At 34.2% G+C, this 19,976-nt stretch overlaps 1 protein-coding gene across 1 annotated transcript; it reads left to right on the plus strand.

Annotated features, from left to right (window-relative positions):
- Positions 1-13,644: 13,644 nt before the first annotated feature.
- On the plus strand, positions 13,645-15,131 carry LOC120353338. The gene is made up of 2 exons (XM_039436639.1): positions 13,645-13,768; positions 14,069-15,131. Exons 1-2 carry the CDS (start codon positions 13,740-13,742, stop codon positions 15,129-15,131), a joined length of 1,092 nt encoding a protein of 363 aa, XP_039292573.1. The 5' UTR covers positions 13,645-13,739.
- The last annotated feature ends 4,845 nt before the right edge of the window (positions 15,132-19,976 follow it).

Below are 19,976 nucleotides of genomic sequence, written 5' to 3' on the forward strand. Positions count from 1 at the left end.
TTGCTGTAAGCTGATAACGTTGTTATAACATTTTTTTGTTTTTGACAATAAATTATTTATTTATTTATTATGTATTTGTTCCACCAACAGAAACCAAACTCAACAAATTGAAAAAGAAATTGCATTTTCTTTAATACTATTTGTCTATACGGGTACTGCATTATCCTAGAGCATATATTCCAGCGAACAAAAAAAATATCAGAAAATGAATGAAATCACGATTTTCAAAGCTTTATTACTAATTTTGAATACAAATAATACGAAACATATTCAGTGTTATAATAGTAGTTTGTTTACATTATTGCTATTAATTATTTTTGCTCGCCAAAAATGATCATCGCATAAAAATATTGCATCTATAGATTGTTATTTCATCGAATAAAACTGTTTACAACTGGAAATAAATTGGAACATGATACACATTTTTGTTGGTGTATTAGAAATGGATGCATCAGATCACAACCTTGAGATTAATGTGAATTATATACCTAGTTCGTTTCAGAGCTACCTATATAATAGTTCAAGAACGAATAATCAACTTGCAGTTCGTCATGGATAACAAAATAGATGGGAATTATACTGTATAGTTTACAATTTTCATAGTGAAACTATTTTACCACATCACCATATAGAGGAATTAACCATTGAGATACCATGTACGGTATTATTATATACACGTAGGTTAACTGTAATTACTCTTGATCAATAATGGTTGTCTAACTCATTTTCAGCTTATGACATTTTCTATGGGTAATTTTATAAATTATTGTTCCACTTCATTTCATGAAAACAAATTTCATTTTATAAGCCTAATATTGTTTTTTTATTACGTATCTGCTTTTTAGTCTCATTTATTCTCAAATCTGATAAAATAATTATTGTGATAAACATTTTTTTATGAAGCAACAAACAAGATTAGGTATATATTTTTATCAACTGTACTGAAATTTTATCATTAAAGAAAAATCCAAATTAATAAGCTACCCTGGAGACTTTCACGAATGGAACATAATGTCATATAGTGAGGTCCACGTTATAATGGCAGTGGATGAAGATGGGAGAATAGCGATGCCAATTCTCTGCATTAATTAATTATATTTGTACACTGTCAAAAACATAATTGGCATCGTTGTGGACCTAGAAAAGGATAGTACCACCGGCTTTGTCGAATGATAGACAAGGAATGCAAAACCAAAGTTGATCAAATACTGTCATTATAACGTGGACCTCACTATAGTGGATTTCACTTCATACTGTTAGCATCACATGGAGATAAAATTTATACTTTCCATCAAAACAATGCTTCCAGTTGTAAAGTGAATCTTTTTAGAGCATAATAACTGATTTGGATTTTTCGTTTAATGTTTTTCTTTTTCATGTTGGTTATTTTTAATATTATTGCAATATTTTATAAGCTTATTTCAATATTTCCATCGGTAATAATAAAAATAAACTTTGTAAAGTGCACTATAGTGGGGTCCACGTTGTAATGGCATTGGATAAAGATAGGAGAACATTGACGATCCTCAGTCTTGTCAATGTCTTCTATAGACGGTAGCTGATACAGATTTATTGATGTAATATTAACTGTGTATTCTCGTTTAAAATGATCGATTATATTTTATTAAGCAAGAAACTATATTTTTCAATAATTTCATAATAAAGATGTAATATTTTGTTAATTGATTATTAATTCTACATTGTTAAAAGACGATCTGGCAACAGAGCAAAGCGAGAAAGAGATAGCGCTATCCGCTTTGTTGAGTGATAGACAAGGATAGCAATACCATTGTTAATCAAACACTGCCATTATAACGTGGTTATCACTATGGGTAGTGAGTAACATACGGTACAGAAAGTATAGCATAATAAGATATCCCATGGTATAGGTAGTTTATGTTCCAAATTTCAAGCCGATTTTGTGTTAACTCGAGCCGATTACTGTCGACTACCGTCTATTAAAACTGTTTTGTTGGGGTGAGAGTGTAAGAAGGGCACAGTATGAGAGACTACCAGCGTCAGAGAGCTTCACGAAAAATCTGGTGTGGCGCACTCACAACTTTCCTTGCCGTTATTAAAATTGATCAACTGACGCTAGTGTTCCCGCGCATCTCAAGACTACTATTCATATATCTGAGCTAGCTGGTGACAGGACAATAACGCTGGATACACATGAGATCTGCTATCTCTTCATAGTGAATGATTTAATAGAATCAACAGTTGCCAACAGTTTGCAATTGAATAATCACATTTTCTCAAATTTCAAGCTTATTTTCAATTTTAGGTGAAAAAATACTGGACATTAATTGTAGAGATTTTCATGCTCAATCTTTTCCACTCTGAATTTTTCGTTTAAATTGTATTTGACACCTGATAATTGGAAATCTGAAATCAAACTTTGCATAGATGGTGCGGAGCTCCTGAAATTTTTACAGATATGGGACTTATGGCAATTGATATAGCTTATCAATGACTATTCTAGGTAAAAATTTGATTGAAATCGTTGGAGCCATTTTCGAGAAAATCGCGAAAAACCCTCTTTTTGTCAACATTTCCGCCATTTTAGCCGCCATCTTGAATTGCATTTGATCGAAATTGTTCGTGTCGCATCCTTATAGTGTAAGGACCTTGAGTTCCAAATTTCAAGTCATTCCGTTAATTGGGAGATGAGATATCGTGTACACAGACGCACACACACACACACACACACACACACACACACCACACCACACACACACCACACACACACCACACACACACACACACACACACACACACCACACCACACACACACACACAACCACACACACACACACACACACACACACACACACAACACACACACACACACACACACAACACACACACACACACACACAACACACACACACACACAACACACACACACACACACACACACACACACATACATACAGACCAATACCCAAAACCACTTTTTGGACTCAGGGGACCATGAAACGTATAGAAATTTTGAAAGTGGGGTACATTAAGTTTAGTGACGTTATTCCACACTTAGACTTTTACTCAGAGATTCCCATTTCCGTGTTCTGTACAGGTTCATCAAAGTTATAATTTATGTCCATCAAAGTATTAGACAGTCTATACTCTGTAGCTTTTGGTGTAACATGGAGTTTCTGCAGAGCTTATCAAGATGCGACAAAGATCTAAACCGTGAAGGCATATACCAGTTTTTATTGATGTACAATCGAATCGCTAATCAAAGGATATTATGTTCGTCGTGTGGTAGAAACCAAAAACCCTGCAATTGAATGGTGTGTTTCACGCAATAAATGATTTTAGTATAACGATATTATAACTCGTATCAGGTTATCAGAGATGTACCTATTGTTTCATAACACAATTTTCAAGTCATTCTCATTAAATTTAGAAAAATAGTTGAATTCCATCACTATGGAACACAATTTCGAGCCTATTCTAATTATCAAAGAACTAATTTCCTTGTGCTAATTGATATTTTTTAAACGATACATATGTCGAGTACTTATGTCGAGTTGTATGTTGCGGACCAGAGTGGTGGATTTTGGAGTAGGTTTTGAAAATATATTTTATGCTTCTATCTGGATGGGAGCATTAAGAGATCTATTGTTTAATATTGGTTGAGCATTGACATGGGTTGACAGTTATTGTTTCCCATTCCACCGGCGTTGAAGGAGGGGTATTGTTCTCTCTTGACCGTTCCATGCCCCCATCCAGATAGGTTTTACCCAAAAAAAATATTAGTGAGTATGTGTTGAACCGTAATGTACATAGTTATAGAACTAGGCATAGAAATAATATTACAGCCAATTATTGTCAGTATGCAGGATCACAAAAGAATTGGCAATACATGTCAATTTATCTTTTTAATGCTCTCCCTAATGAGATAAGAGTAATTGACTATGAGAGTTTTAAATGGGTTTTAAAGAATCTGCTTGTTGGAAAATGTTTATATAAAGTAGATGAGTTTTTCAAAATTCAATTTTGAATGTTATTTGTGTGAATGTTTGTTTTTTGACTTGGGAGTACTAGGCAATTGATTTTAAAATAAGATAGATTAAAATTATGAAATAGAATGTGATATTTAATGTGATATCGCTGTAAGCTGATAACGTTGTTCTTACATTTTTATGTTTTTGACAATAAATTTTTTATTCATTTATTATGTATTTGTTCCACCAAAGGAAACCAAACTCAACAAATTGAAAAAGAAATTGCATTTTCTTTAATACTATTTGTCTATACGGGTACTGCATTATCCTAGAGCATATATTCCAGCGAACAAAAAAAATATCAGAAAATGAATGAAATCACGATTTTCAAAGCTTTATTACTAATTTTGAATACAAATAATACGAAACATATTCAGTGTTATAATAGTAGTTTGCTTACATTATTGCTATTAATTATTTTTGCTCGCCAAAAATAATCATCGCATAAAAATATTGCATCTATAGATTGTTATTTCTTCAAATAAAACTGTATACAACTGGAAATAAATTGGAACATGATACACATTTTTGTTGGTGTATTAGAAATGGATGCATCAGATCACAATCTTGAGATTAATGTGAATTATATACCTAGTTCGTTTCAGAGCTACCTATATAATAGACTAGTTCAAGAACGAATAATCAACTTGCAGTTCGTCATGGATAACAAAATAGATGGGAATTATACTGTATAGTTTACAATTTTCATAGTGAAACTATTTTACCACATCACCATATAGAGGAATTAACCATTGAGATACCATGTACGGTATTATTATATACACGTAGGTTAACTGTAATTACTCTTGATCAATAATGGTTGTCTAACTCATTTTCAGCTTATGACATTTTCTATGGGTAATTTTATAAATTATTGTTCCACTTCATTTCATGAAAACAAATTTTATTTTAATTTGTATCTATTTTATAAGCCTAATATTGTTTTTTTATTACGTATCTGCTTTTAGTCTCATTTATTCTCAAATCTGATAAAATAATTATTGTGATAAACATTTTTTTATGAAGCAACAAACAAGATTAGGTATATATTTTATCAACTGTACTGAATTTTATCATTAAAGAAAAATCCAAATTAATAAGCTACCCTGGAGACTTTCACGAATGGAACATAATGTCATATAGTGAGGTCCACGTTATAATGGCAGTGGATGAAGATGGGAGAATAGCGATGCCATTCTCTGCATTAATTAATTATATTTGTACACTGTCAAAAACATAATTGGCATCGTTGTGGACCTAGAAAAAAATGGTACCACCGGCTTTGTCGAATGATAGACAAGGAATGCAAAACCAAAGTTGATCAAATACTGTCATTATAACGTGGACCTCACTATAGTGGATTTCACTTCATACTGTTAGCATCACATGGAGATAAAATTTATATTTTCCATCAAAACTATGCTTCCAGTTGTAAAGTGAATCTTTTTAGAGCATAATAACTGATTTGGATTTTTCGTTTAATGTTTTTCTTTTTCATGTTGGTTATTTTTAATATTATTGCAATATTTTATAAGCTTATTTCAATATTTCCATCAGTAATACTAAAAATAATCTTTGTAAAGTGCACTATAGTGGGGTCCACGTTGTAATGGCAGTGGAGAAAGATAGGAGAACAACATTGACGATCCTCAGTCTTGTCAATGCCTTCCATAGACGGTAGCTGATACAGATTTATTGATGTAATATTAACTGTGCATTCTCGTTTAAAATGATCGATTATATTTTATTAAGCAAGAAACTATATTTTTCAATAATTTCATAATAAAGATGTAATATTTTGTTAATTAATTATTAATTCTACATTGTTAAAAGACGATCTGGCAACAGAGCTAAGCGAGAAAGAGATAGCGCTATCCGCTTTGTTGAATGATAGACAAGGATAGCAATACCATTGCTAATCAAACACTGCCATTATAACGTGGACATCAATATGGGCAGTAACATACGGTACAGAAAGTATAGCATAATAAGATATCCCATGGTATAGGTAGTTTATGTTCCAAATTTCAAGCCGATTTTGTGTTAACTCGAGCCGATTACTGTCGACTACCGTCTATTAAAACTGTTTTGTTGGGGTGAGAGTGTAAGAAGGGCACAGTATGAGAGACTACCAGCGTCAGAGAGCTTCACGAAAAATCTGGTGTGGCGCACTCACAACTTTCCTTGCCGTTATGGAAATTGATCAACTGACGCTAGTGTTCCCGCGCATCTCAAGACTACTATTCATATATCTGAGCCAGCTGGTGACAGGACAATAACGCTGGATACACATGAGATCTGCTATCTCTTCATAGTGAATGATTTAATAGAATCAAAAGTTGCCAACAGTTTGCAATTGAATAATCACATTTTCTCAAATTTCAAGCTTATTTTCAATTTTAGGTGAAAAAAATACTGGACATTAATTGTAGAGATTTTCATGCTCAATCTCTTCCACTCCGAATTTTTCGTTTAAATTGTATTTGACACCTGATAATTGGAAATCTGAAATCAAACTTTGCATAGATGGTGCGGAGCTCCTGAAATTTTTACAGATATGGGACTTATGGCAATTGATATAGCTTATCAATGACTATTCTAGGTAAAAATTTGATTGAAATCGTTGGAGCCATTTTCGAGAAAATCGCGAAAAACCCTCTTTTTGTCAACATTTCCGCCATTTTAGCCGCCATCTTGAATTGCATTTGATCGAAATTGTTCGTGTCGCATCCTTATAGTGTAAGGACCTTGAGTTCCAAATTTCAAGTCATTCCGTTAATTGGGAGATGAGATATCGTGTACACAGACGCACACACACACACACACACACACACACACACACACCACACACACACACACACCACACACACACAACACACACACACACACACACACCACACACACCACACACACACACACACACACACACACACACACACACACCACACACACACACACACACACACACACACACACACCACACACACACACACACACACACACACACACACACACACACACACACACACACACACACACACACACACATACATACAGACCAATACCCAAAACCACTTTTTTGGACTCAGGGGACCATGAAACGTATAGAAATTTTGAAAGTGGGGTACATTAATTTTTTTGGAAAGCAATACTTTCCTTACCTATGGTAATAGGGCAAGGAAAGTAAAAAGAACTACTAGGACTATCGGCTTGAGTTGACAGTGAAATTTACACCCTAAACAATGGGATATCTTCATATGCTATTTTTTCACCATGGTATTAGGTAATTGAACTCATATTTACACATATAATTGTGTATGAATTATCATTTAAGTTACGTAAGTAGCATAACCTTTAGACTGTGTATTCCAAATTAGGGTTTGAAGCAGTTTTGGGCAAATGCCTGTGGTTTTTACCTGAATTGTATTTGCATATGAATAAATAAATAAACAAATGGAAAATCTCATGGAGTTTATGTGACTATATCCTTCTAGTCCTATAAATATAGAAAAACCTCTATTGATTTTAGAAATATTATGACTCATATTGATTATGAATCAATAATTAATAATTATTCATTCTATAATGTAATATTCATGTTTGTTGTGATTATATCTGATTATTCTCTTTTGTAGAATTTTATGTAACTGTGTTACATAAAAATTTCTTCTAGTCCTATTCAATAGTACCCAATAATAATATAAAAAACATATGAAATTGTGATCATCTAATGAAGATTAGTTATGTATCATCATATTTTTGTTATTTCCAGTTTGTAACCTAGTGAAGATTATATATTATAGTAGTTATTCATACATTAAAGAAAACTACCGTACTTGGAATTGTCAAAACCAGTCAGTCTTCCATTCATTTCAACATTTTTGGGAAACTAGTTCAAGTTGTAAAGATATGAAAAACATATAAAATATCAAATAAGCAGTTTGAAGCAGTTTTGGGCAAATGCCTGTTGTTTTAACCTGAATTGTATTTGCATATGAATATAAATAAATAAATATATTATTTCACTATTAGACGTACCATTCATCAACAAAATACATGACATTTCCAAAGGTGCTGTAAAAATATGACTAATCCTAATCCTATTAGAAGTTAAGTTATTTATAATTTATTATATCTCAAACATCTATCAAAAGCACTTGGAAATAATTGCTTCAAAGATATGTATGAATGTAACAGGCATTATTATCACTAAGCTTAGACATAATTTTAAAATTATTCAATAAGTAGACACAATAATAATGTATTTCAAGTAATGTTGTATTTTAATTGCTAATAGTGAATCATCAAGTGTAAATAAAGCTAGATTTATAATGTGAATTGACTCTGAATAGTAAGTACAATTTATTTACACTTGAAAAATCTAGAATGAATAAAATTATACTTGAATAAAACGGATTGAATAAAAAAATCGAGTGAATTACAATAATTATGATCCTTCAATTTCAATTTGTAAGTTTTTGAATTGAAATTCAAATATGAAAACTTGTAAAGAATAGATAGAAAGTTATAATAAAATACCCTAACTTTGACCTCATTTTTCTAAAACGTTTTATTTTGTTAGTTAACACCTTTATCCATTGAAACCTTCTATTGATAAATAATAATGCACCGGTATATACTTATTGTGAGAATTAGTGGAAATGATAGAACGGCATAGTTGTCAGTTCCCTGTTTTCCACCGCCATCCAAAGACCATAGTGGATCTACATAGTAGATCAATAGCTGTGATTGAAAGGCATAGGGTGTAATAACATATCAATAACTATTGTTGATACTTATCTCAAATACTGATAAAGTATATTACATTCTCTAAAAATATATTTCCATGATTTGTTAATAGATTCTTTCAATGAGTGAGCGCTCCCATATAAGAGCCAATAGAAATCGTTTTCGCCAAAGAAGGGAAACATTTATAGGGAAGTATGATTCAGCTTGAGCGATGAACAATCAAATTATTTTGAATTTGATGAGAAATTCATTTAGTTGAACGCTAATCATTAAACAAAAATACAAAGGTGAATGCTGAAAACCACCCCGAAGCCTTCTTCTACTGCAAATCTTGACAACATGGTTAACAGTTATAGATGGAAATTCGATGAGCGCTACTATCCAAAAATTATTTTGCCAGCCCAGGAATCAAACCTGGTACCTCCTAGCAATTCTAGTCAGGTATGCTCATCCTTACACTCAACTGACAATTTATACAGGTTGTAATTTTGGGTTTTAGTTTAATAACAATCATCAAATTAATTATTGTATTTGAAAAACAATTCTACCCCTTGATCTGTTCAAATTAGGATTTTCGTTTAATCTAATATTATTACCTTTACATAAACATAGGTTATATCAATATCAGTATCAACACACATCCAGATAAAAATTTGAAGACATTTTAAATTTATTTCACGTTTAGAAAAGTGCATAATTTACGTTCACAAAAGTGCAGTTTACAAAATATTACATTCTATTCTTAACTCTCTTATAACACAATTTTTCCTATTGAAAATCACACTCATATCAGACTTTACACAACCTTACATATATTATATTATATTTATCACAATCTAAAGCCAGCAAGCTATGCCTTCTAAATTAGTTTAGTAGTAATAGACTATTCACTTTCAGCAGTCAGAACTTTCAATGAAAACCATCAATACTCTCCATTCAATTAATATTGACAGTTTTAAATGAATCCTTATCCGCCATAATATAATAAAAGGAAAGAATTGGCCTATTCACGTACGGAATAGGAAATTCACGAATGACGATGCATCATCTCGTCTCAACCACTCAACTGATTAACTTGAAATTTTGCATATAGATTTGTATGAATTCATGGCTACTTTATCTTCTTATATATATAAAAATGTTATGTTGGTTTGTGTGTAATGCAAAAACTCCAAAAGTACTGGACCGATTGAGTTGAAATTTTAACATGATATAAAATCCGCATCAAGGATGGTTTTTATCTACTTTTTACAATTTTCAGGGGCGCTACGCTCGCCCGAAAATTTTTAACTTTTTTGTTTATGGATTTTTCCGATTTTTGACTTCACATTCGGGGTCAGCTCGCGAAAATAAGTCGATTAAAAAAAAAAAATTGACCGGGCTCGCAGGGTGGCCCGGGGGGAGGGGGTGAAACTTTGGCCATTTTTGGCCAGATTTGAGCTGAGTGCTGCTGCAATCAAAGTGCAAAATCTGACCGCTAGATAGCGCGCATGTTTCAAAACGCAGCTTCAACAGGTTCGTGAGATATAGAGTACCAGTAAACTACACTCTTGATTACCGTATGTTTTCCGGTACAATTATTGGATTTCAATTACTTTCGCAATTCAGAACAAAGAAAGCATACCGATGCTTTTTTTTCGATAATAAATTCGTGTTTCAGTGCAAATAATTGTGTTACTTGTGTTAATATTGTAGTAATTTCAATCAGTGAATGGATCGATACCGGTACCGTGCTTCAATCAATTGGCGATTCAGTCGATAGTGTGAGTATAATCTTATCGATGTAAATCAATCTTGTAATGAATAATAATTATTGAGGCTTTTATTCTTGCATTTGTGTATTCATAATTTCTCAATTGTCAATGTTTCATAATCCTCCAAACCTTAGTTCATAAGCTGATCGGCTTATCTTATAGTTTCAATATCTTATTTCTATTTCATATTCATGCTATGTTTCCTTCTATCATAAAACAACGAGAAATAAAAAAAATTCTTATCTCTTTTCTACTAACATACCGGCATTTGACAACGGTGTTGTTGATAATACGATCTGGGCTGTGTTGCATGCTAAAATACAAAGTAGGCTAATATTTTAGTAGTCAGCTGGTTATTTGATCATATAAACAAAATGAAGGGATAGATTATAATAATATATTAGTCTATTAAATAATTGATATAAGTTGATTGTTGGAAAGGATTTATGTACAGTAGTTTCAATACGCAATGCGAGATGATCACTCAACGTGACCAGCGTTTAATGCTCAGCCGGTCAGTTTCATTCCCGTTGCATCAGAGGCTCAGCATCAAAGATCCTCGCGTCGGTACCACTTGGAAAGTTACCGAGTGAGAGCGCTTATCAAAAACTGTTTTTGTCTTTAAAACGCTATATCTCCGGAACCACTGGTCGGAAAATTTTCGTTGACCACCCGTTTTGTAGGGAATTTAATTGTCTTTATTTCTGATATAGTGAGATTTTTCATTAAATTGAGTATAAATACATAAAATTATTTTATTCGATAAAAAATATAATATTTTTTGGTGGTATTAATTTTTTGGTAGGCCTATAAATCTCAAAAAGGTTATTCAATATTGAGAATATATCGATTGTTTCCCTCATAACTATGCAATTATTTCTAAATACCTATTATAAGTATATTTGAATAACTGAATCGCTGACAACCGCGATTTATTTTTTTGTAATTATTATTTATTTAATATTAAATACGTAATATAATATGAAATAAATACGTGAAATATTAGTTTACTAATTAAACAATAACAAAACTTCTTACGTGTGTAAAGTAATACACACACATATTTTCCTTTCTTCTCTTTCAGTAAAAACCAAAATAATGCCTCGCAGAAAGTCAAATTTGGGCCGTCGCACTCACAATGCAGAAGGATTAAGGAGATGGCGTTCGAATATCACTGAGGAAGAGCAAACATCTTTACGAGAGAGGAACAGGCTAAACACCATCCAGACACGTAACGTGGACCCAGCAGAAAGACGAGCAGCCAGGCTTGAGGATGCACGATTGCGAGCACGTCAGTCGCGTTCTGCAGCAACAGATTTGGTTCGTTTTGAACGCAATGAACGCGAAAGGGTGAGGATAGCTGAAACACGAACAGAAAGAACAGCTGATCTGCATCTGGAATACAATCGTCTTGCATTCCGGTACAATCCAGCTATTGATTATAGTTTAAGTCAGCATGTTGTCATTGGTCAGATGAGTCATGTATGTAGCTACTGCCAGGCTCTAAAGTTTAATAATGAAACGAAAGGGATGTGTTGTGCTGGCGGAAAAATCAAATTGCCTCAACTTGATGCACCACCAGAGCCATTGAAAACTTTACTTACTGGATCTACCGCTGAATCAAAGCATTTCTTATCGAACATCAGGAAATATAACTCTTGCTTCCAAATGACATCATTTGGTGCGGAAATCGTGACTGCTCAATTCATGCCAACTTTTAAAATCAAAGGGCAAATATATCACAAAGCTGGCTCCCTGCTCCCATTCTCAGATAGTGACCATAAATTTCTACAAATGTACTTCATTGGTGATGATAGACATGAAGTAGATGCACGTTGTGGAATACATAACTCGCTAAGAAGATCCATTATTTTGCAGCTGCAGGAGCTTCTTCACGAAAGGAACAGTTTGGTGCGTTTGTTCAAAACAGCAATTGATATGATGCCATCAGATACCCACAAAATTGTTATTCACGCAGACAAAACTCCTGCTGGAGAACATGTCGGAGATATAATGCTCCAACTATAGACGAAGTAGCAATTGTCATAGTTGGTGATCAGTTCCAACCTAGAGATATTGTTCTCCATCGAAGAAATAATCAATTAATAAATGTAGCAGAAACTCACCGTTGTTACGATGCTTTACAATATCCATTGATCTTTTGGGATGGTGCTGATGGATATCATTTCAATGTGAAAATGATAAATCCAGTAAATGGTGCAGAAATCAATAAAAAGTGCAGCTCAATGAACTTTTACGCATACCGCTTAATGATTCGGATGAACGAGGACAATCATATTCTAAAATTCCGTCAGTTATTTCACCAGTACCTTGTGGATATGTATGCAAAAATTGAAACGGAACGTTTGCTATTTCTTTGTTTGAATCAGACTAAACTACGCTCTGAAGAATATATTCATTTGCGAGATGCAGTTGTGAATGATGGTAATACAACCAACGTTGGAAAGCTAACTATTTTGCCATCTTCATTCATTGGCAGTCCACGTCACATGCAATAATATGCTCAAGATGCAATGTCATATGTTCGTCATTATGGGCGTCCAGATTTATTTATCACTTTCACTTGCAATCCAGTTTGGGACGAGATACAGCAGCTGTTATTTCCTGGGCAATCACACGTGGATAGGCATGACATTATAGCACGTGTTTTCCGGCAAAAGCTTAAATCGCTGATGGATTTCATTGTGAAACTTGAAGTATTTGGATCTGTGCGCTGCTGGATGTATTCAGTGGAATGGCAGAAGAGAGGATTACCACATGCGCATATACTAATCTGGCTCTACAATAAAATAACTTCAGACGAAATTGATGACGTGATATGCGCTGAGATTCCACGGGCTGACAGTGATAAGGATTTGCATGCAGTGATCATCAAAAACATGATACATGGACCATGTGGTACACTAAATCCAAATTCACCATGCATGGTAGATGGGAAATGCTCTAAGCAATATCCTCGAGCATTTACAGCAAACACAGTAACAGGCGACGATGGATATCCTCGGTATAGAAGACGATCAACTGAAGATGGTGGAAATTCGGCAACTATACACATGTGAAATGGTGATATTGATGTAGACACCGTTGGGTGGTTCCATATTCTCCTTTACTGTCAAAAACATACCAAGCCCACATAAACGTAGAATATTGCAATTCTGTGAAATCGATTAAATATATCTGTAAATATGTAAATAAAGGCAGCGATATGGCAGTTTTTAGTGTGCAATCTGATAATTGTGACAATAATGCAGTACGAGATATTGATGAAATTGCTCAATACCAGGCTGGAAGATACATAAGCAGCAATGAGGCTGCATGGCGAATTTTTTCATTTCCCATGCATGAACGCAATCCAGCTGTGGTTCACTTGGCAGTACATTTAGAAAATGGACAGCGTATTTATTTCACAGATGCAAATGTGCAAGAAAGAGCCCTTAATCCACCTGGTACAACTCTGACTGCTTTTTTCACCTTATGCCAGGAAGACGCTTTTGCCAGAACACTAATGTATTCAGAAGTTCCCTCTTACTACACGTGGAATGTAACTAGAAAAGTATTTGTACGGCGCAAACGAGGGGAGCCAGTCAACGGTCACCCTGGCATTTTCAAAGAAAATACAATTGGTAGACTTTATACAGTGCATCCCAATCAAGATGAATGTTTTTACCTTCGCATGCTATTGGTAAATGTGCCTGGTCCTACATCTTTCCAGCAATTAAAAATAGTTGACGGCGTCACACATGCCACTTTTCGCGCTACGTGTCAAGCTCTGAATTTATTAGAAAATGACCAACAGTGGAACATATGCATCAATGACGCGTGCAACACTGCACATCCAAACCAAATTCGCGCATTATTTGCGATTATATTGACCGCTTGCTTTCCTTCATCTCCCACAGAGTTATGGGAAAGATATCGTTCGCATATGGCTGAAGATATTTTGCATAGAGTACGCCTTGAAAATGCCAATATGACCTTAGAATTTACAGAAGCCATTTACAACGAAGCATTGATAAATATTGAGGACAAGTGCTTAGCTATTGCAAATAAAGTTCTTAGTCAATTAGGAATGCCAGCACCAACCCGAACTGCGACTGCTGCATTTGATGTAGATTTACACCATGAACAGAGTTACAACATTAATGATCTTCAGGCATATGTCCAATCGAACATTCCCAAATTAACGTGGGAACAGAAAGGCATTTATGATCGCATAATGCAAATGATAAATGACGGAGTTGGGGGGACCTTCTTCTTGGATGCGCCAGGAGGAACTGGGAAAACATTCCTCATTAGATTGATTCTAGCAACGGTTCGATCAAAAAGTGATATAGCCTTAGCTCTTGCTTCGTCTGGAATAGCTGCAACATTGTTACCAGGTGGAAGAACTGCGCATTCAGCTCTAAAGTTGCCATTAAACATGCAAATCATTGAGACTCCTACGTGCAATATTTCTAAAGCATCCGGTATGGGAAAAGTATTACAAAAATGTAAACTAATTGTTTGGGATGAATGCACAATGGCACATAAAAAATCGCTCGAAGCTCTTGATCGATCATTACGAGACTTGTGTGGAAACGTTCAACCATTCGGTTGAATTGCAATGCAATATCAATGCATTGATATTGCTCGCAGGAGATTTTAGGCAAACATTGCCTGTAATTTCTCGATCGACACCAGCAGACGAAATTAATGCTTGCCTGAAATATTCAACACTATGGCGGCACGTACATACATTGGAGTTGACTACGAATATGCGTGTCCAGTTGCAGAATGATCCATCAGCTGAGGTATTCTCACGACAGTTACTGGAAATTGGAAACGGTCAGCTGCCAGTCGATGAGACGTCTAGACAAATATCACTTCCCGATAATTTTTGTAATTTAGTTACATCAAAAGAAGAACTGATCGAAAAAGTATTTCCTGACATTCAGATAAATCATAGAAATCATGATTGGCTCAGTGAACGAGCTATCCTTGCCGCAAAGAATAAAGATGTCTATCAACTTAATAATGTTATACAATCCAGTATTCAAAGTGATGAAACTACATATAAGTCGATAGACACTGTTGTGGAAGCTGATGAAGTAGTTAATTATCCAACAGAATTTCTAAACTCACTTGATCTGCCAGGGATACCACCACACATATTGAAATTGAAAGTAGGTGTGCCAATTATCCTCTTGCGGAATATTAATCAGCCAAAACTCTGCAACGGCACGCGACTTGCAGTTAAGAGATTAATGAATAATGTAGTGGAAGCAACGATTTTAACAGGGCCTTTCAAAGGTGAAGATGTCCTCATTCCTCGAATACCCACGATCCCGACCGATACACCATTTCAATTTAAAAGATTGCAATTCCCAATTCGATTGGCATTTGCAATCACAATCAACAAAGCTCAAGGTCAATCTTTAGAATTGTGTGGTCTAGATTTAGATGTGGATTGCTTTTCACATGGACAACTGTATGTTGCGTGTTCCCGAGTCGGCAAACCAGATAGTCTTTATATTTACGCAGACAGTGGAAAAACAAAAAATATTGTATATAAACAAGTATTGCAAAATTAAACTTAAATGAAATGTATTCTTTGTTTTCTCTCATTTCTCAACCATTCGCAAACAGAGAGTGAGAATAGGGAAAAATCTTAGTGCAGAAGAAGGCCTTCCTGTAAAATTCGGCGTGCCACAAGGAACAGTTCTTGGTCCGATACTGTACCTCATCTTTGCCAATGAGTTGTGCTCACTCGACATTGGTGGCAAGATTATTGTCTTTGCCGACGACACAGCTGTGATATTTCAAGGCAACAACTGGAACGAGACTTTCATAACCGCTGAATTTGGCATGGAAAAAATTACACTTTGGCTCCACAGTAATATCCTGACTCTCAATTCATCAAAAACTAAATTTCTAGCATTTTCACTGACGGACTCCAAAAAACCTGTACGAAATACAATCAAGTTACATCACTGCAAAATAAATCGCATAGACTGCAATTGTCCATCAGTAGAACGAACAGATAATATAAAATATTTAGGAGTTATAATAGACGACTTACTTTGGTGGGACAAACACATCATACAGCAAACAACAAAACTCAGGAAACTGGTTTACAGTTTCATTCAACTCCGACAGATACTCACACTGGATACGTTAAAAATTGTATATCACGCATTGGTAGAGTCAATAGCAAGATATGGAATCCTGGCATGGGGAGCTACGTATTTCTGCCATATCAATCCTGTTTTTAAAGTCCAGAAACTCATCCTCAGAATAATGGGACAGAAACATCCACTCTACCCTTCAGATTCTCTATATGAAGAGCTCCAACTACTGAGCATCCGACAAATTTACATTCACAAATTACTCACATTCATCAGGAAAAACCCGCAGTTCTTTCTCAACATGGACCACACCCACAGCACTCGAAGAAGGAATATTGATCTAGCAGTCCCCAGGATGACAACAACTGCCGCCCAGAGAACAGTCACATACTTAGGACCGAAGATTTACAACAGGCTGCCAATGGACATCAAGGAAATGGTACTGGTTAATATATTTAAAGCAAAAACAAAAACTTGGATAATTGAAAATAGAATAAATTATAGTGAAGACCTTATTACAAACTAGATATTATGAATATTATTAATTCATTTTTTTATCAATCCTTTTTAAGAGACTATTCTCAAATATTTTTTCTTTTAGAATCTAATTATTTTCCATAAATAATTTTCTATTTTATATATAGGTATTCATTTACTCATTTAATTTCTTTTTTCTAAAAATTTTGCTTTTTTTCATTTTATTTCTCACATAAACATTATTTTTCCTTTTAGTTTTGTAATTGCACAATAAACCAGATTTAACAGCTCACATAACACAGATGTTCATAATTTATTTAACAAGCATAATATTTGTGGTTTCCCAACACATATCTCTATACTTATAAAAGGCTAAGCCCCGACAGACTGAAATCACACCACAGCCCAAACTACTGAGTCTAAAAACTTGAAAATTTGCACGATTGTTTATGGTAGCCTGAAAACATCCACTAAGAAAGGATTTTCAGAAATTTGCCCCCCTGAGGGAGCTGGGGCCCCCCCAAAATTTTGTACTTTTCAACCGCCCATTGCACAGCAAAGTCATGAGGAACTTTTTTGTTCAGCTACGAAAAAAAATTAGATCTATGCAGAAAAATTTCGATCAGGAGCACAGGGGGGTCCAGGAGAGGGCATTTTTCGAAAATTTTGATGTAAAATCACACTACAGCTCAAACTAATTGTCCTACAGACTTGAAACTTTGCACAAATATTCTTCAAACATGCTAGACGCGCACTAAGAACGGATTTTGAGATATTTTGCCTCTAAGGGTTTCAAAGGATGAAAAAGGATCCTATTAAGTAAGGTTATGAACATGGTAAGGTGAATGCCATATGGAACTGATATAATTGACACAATCATGATATTCTAACATATGTTGTAATCAATCATTGGGAAGCTTGAAATAATTTTATTAATCAGCTGATCGAATTTAATTTTCTGTGGATCGAAAGCGCGAGCTTATTGCCACGTGTTTGTTCCATTGTTGTATGCTTATGCTTGGCCTTCTATCAGCTGTATATGGAGTCTCATACATTCCGATAAGAACTGAGCACAGAGATTTTCTTTGGTTAGGAGTTTGTTGATAATTCTTTTTTCAAATTTAAATTTTATTGCAAACAAAAAAACATTGAAATTTCTTAATAGACAACATGATTACAAAAATAAGATTTCAAACATAAACCTTCATTTATTTGTAGAACGGCCAGAAAAAGACAAACTTGAGTACTATTAGCCGTGAGTTCATTCAATACAACTCATATTTTTGTGTTAATATTTTGTGGACAAAAAGTACGAGTTGATGAGAGATGTGAGTAATTTCTTATATTTGATCTAAATGGTTATTCATATTGTAGTAGTCTGGGTCACTTCAATCAAAGTTTTTCATTTTGTAGCTAATAAATTTCATACGTATTGATTGTCCATAATGTATTCTGTGTCCATAATGGAAGAGATTGAACTACTCAAAATGAATGGCTTACTATGGTCCTTCATAGAATTTATAGTATTCCTGGTGATTGAGCCTTTCTTTTTCCAGCGTTGAAAGGGTAATAATGGGCTAATTATTAGGCTAATAATAAAGCTTTAGCGATTATTAGGCTAATAATAAAGCTTTATTTACAACTAGCTTACCTGGCGAACTTCGTTCCGCCTAAAAGTCAATGTATCTCATGTCACACTTTACTTTATTTGGTGAATCATAAAATTTAACTGACAATCAATATTTTCATTTACATCTGAATACGGACTTCCTATGTGCTTAGTCATGCAGCATTCATTATTCCCAAAACATATTCTTCTCAATCAATTGGTAGTAATATCTAACAGTAAAGTGTTGAATTAAAAAAAAATAGATAGGATAAATCAGTGTTTCAAAGATGAATTCAATGTTTTCATAGTTGTTGATTGTCAATAGATGGTCCAGGAAATATGCGATGTACGATGAATCACACAGAATTACAGTACATATTCTTTCCATCTTCCATTCTAGGATGAATATAAGCTAAGCTAAATTAAAAAAAATGGAAATTATTCTGCCATTAATGAATGCAATATGAACAACTCTCTTCCATCAGGTGAATAATATTTTCCCAACATTTTCCGGTTACTCAATGATAGGGGAGTGATAGTTATTTGTATAGGTCACCTAAGGAACCATTATCTACAGCTGGTACCAATCAACTGCACTTCAACTCCAAACTACCGTTTTAATACCAGTAGCCTACACAATATTTATCATAGGATGACAGCTGGTAACTTTAGATGCTAAATCATAATTATCTCAATAAAAATGATCTTGAGTCATGATCATCTTTCCGCTAGGCCGACAATTTCGAAAACATAGGTCAGTAAAAAATGGATTTATAAATAATCATTATTAGCAACCCTATTAAAATTTCTGGTCAGAAACCACCCCCAATATTCAAACAACATATTCCCAAAGTTTCATGCCGTTATGTCAAATATTTTTCAAGTCATAGGGAACAAACACACAAACAGACATTCATTTTTATAAATATACATATATAGGAGATAGAAGATTTCATTCTGTTGTTTAACAGTTCTGTTGTTTTAACATTTTCTTTCAAATCACTTTCAAAAAGTCCATGTAGTACCTACTATTGTGTTTGAGACACTTCTTGTGCTTTCATAGTTTCACAACTATTCTGTTCCACACTCCTATCTCTTGCAGTCGTTAACCATATCTATAATAAAAAAAAGTGGGCTTATACACGTACGGGATAGGGAAATTATGTTTGACGCATCATCACGTCTGAACTACTGGACTAATTAACTTGAAATTTTGCATGTAGACAAGATTCTTAATTAACCAAGGATGGCC

This window comes from Nilaparvata lugens, chromosome 10 (genome assembly GCF_014356525.2).
Source record: "Nilaparvata lugens isolate BPH chromosome 10, ASM1435652v1, whole genome shotgun sequence".
In the NCBI taxonomy this organism is placed as follows: Eukaryota; Metazoa; Arthropoda; class Insecta; order Hemiptera; family Delphacidae; genus Nilaparvata; species Nilaparvata lugens.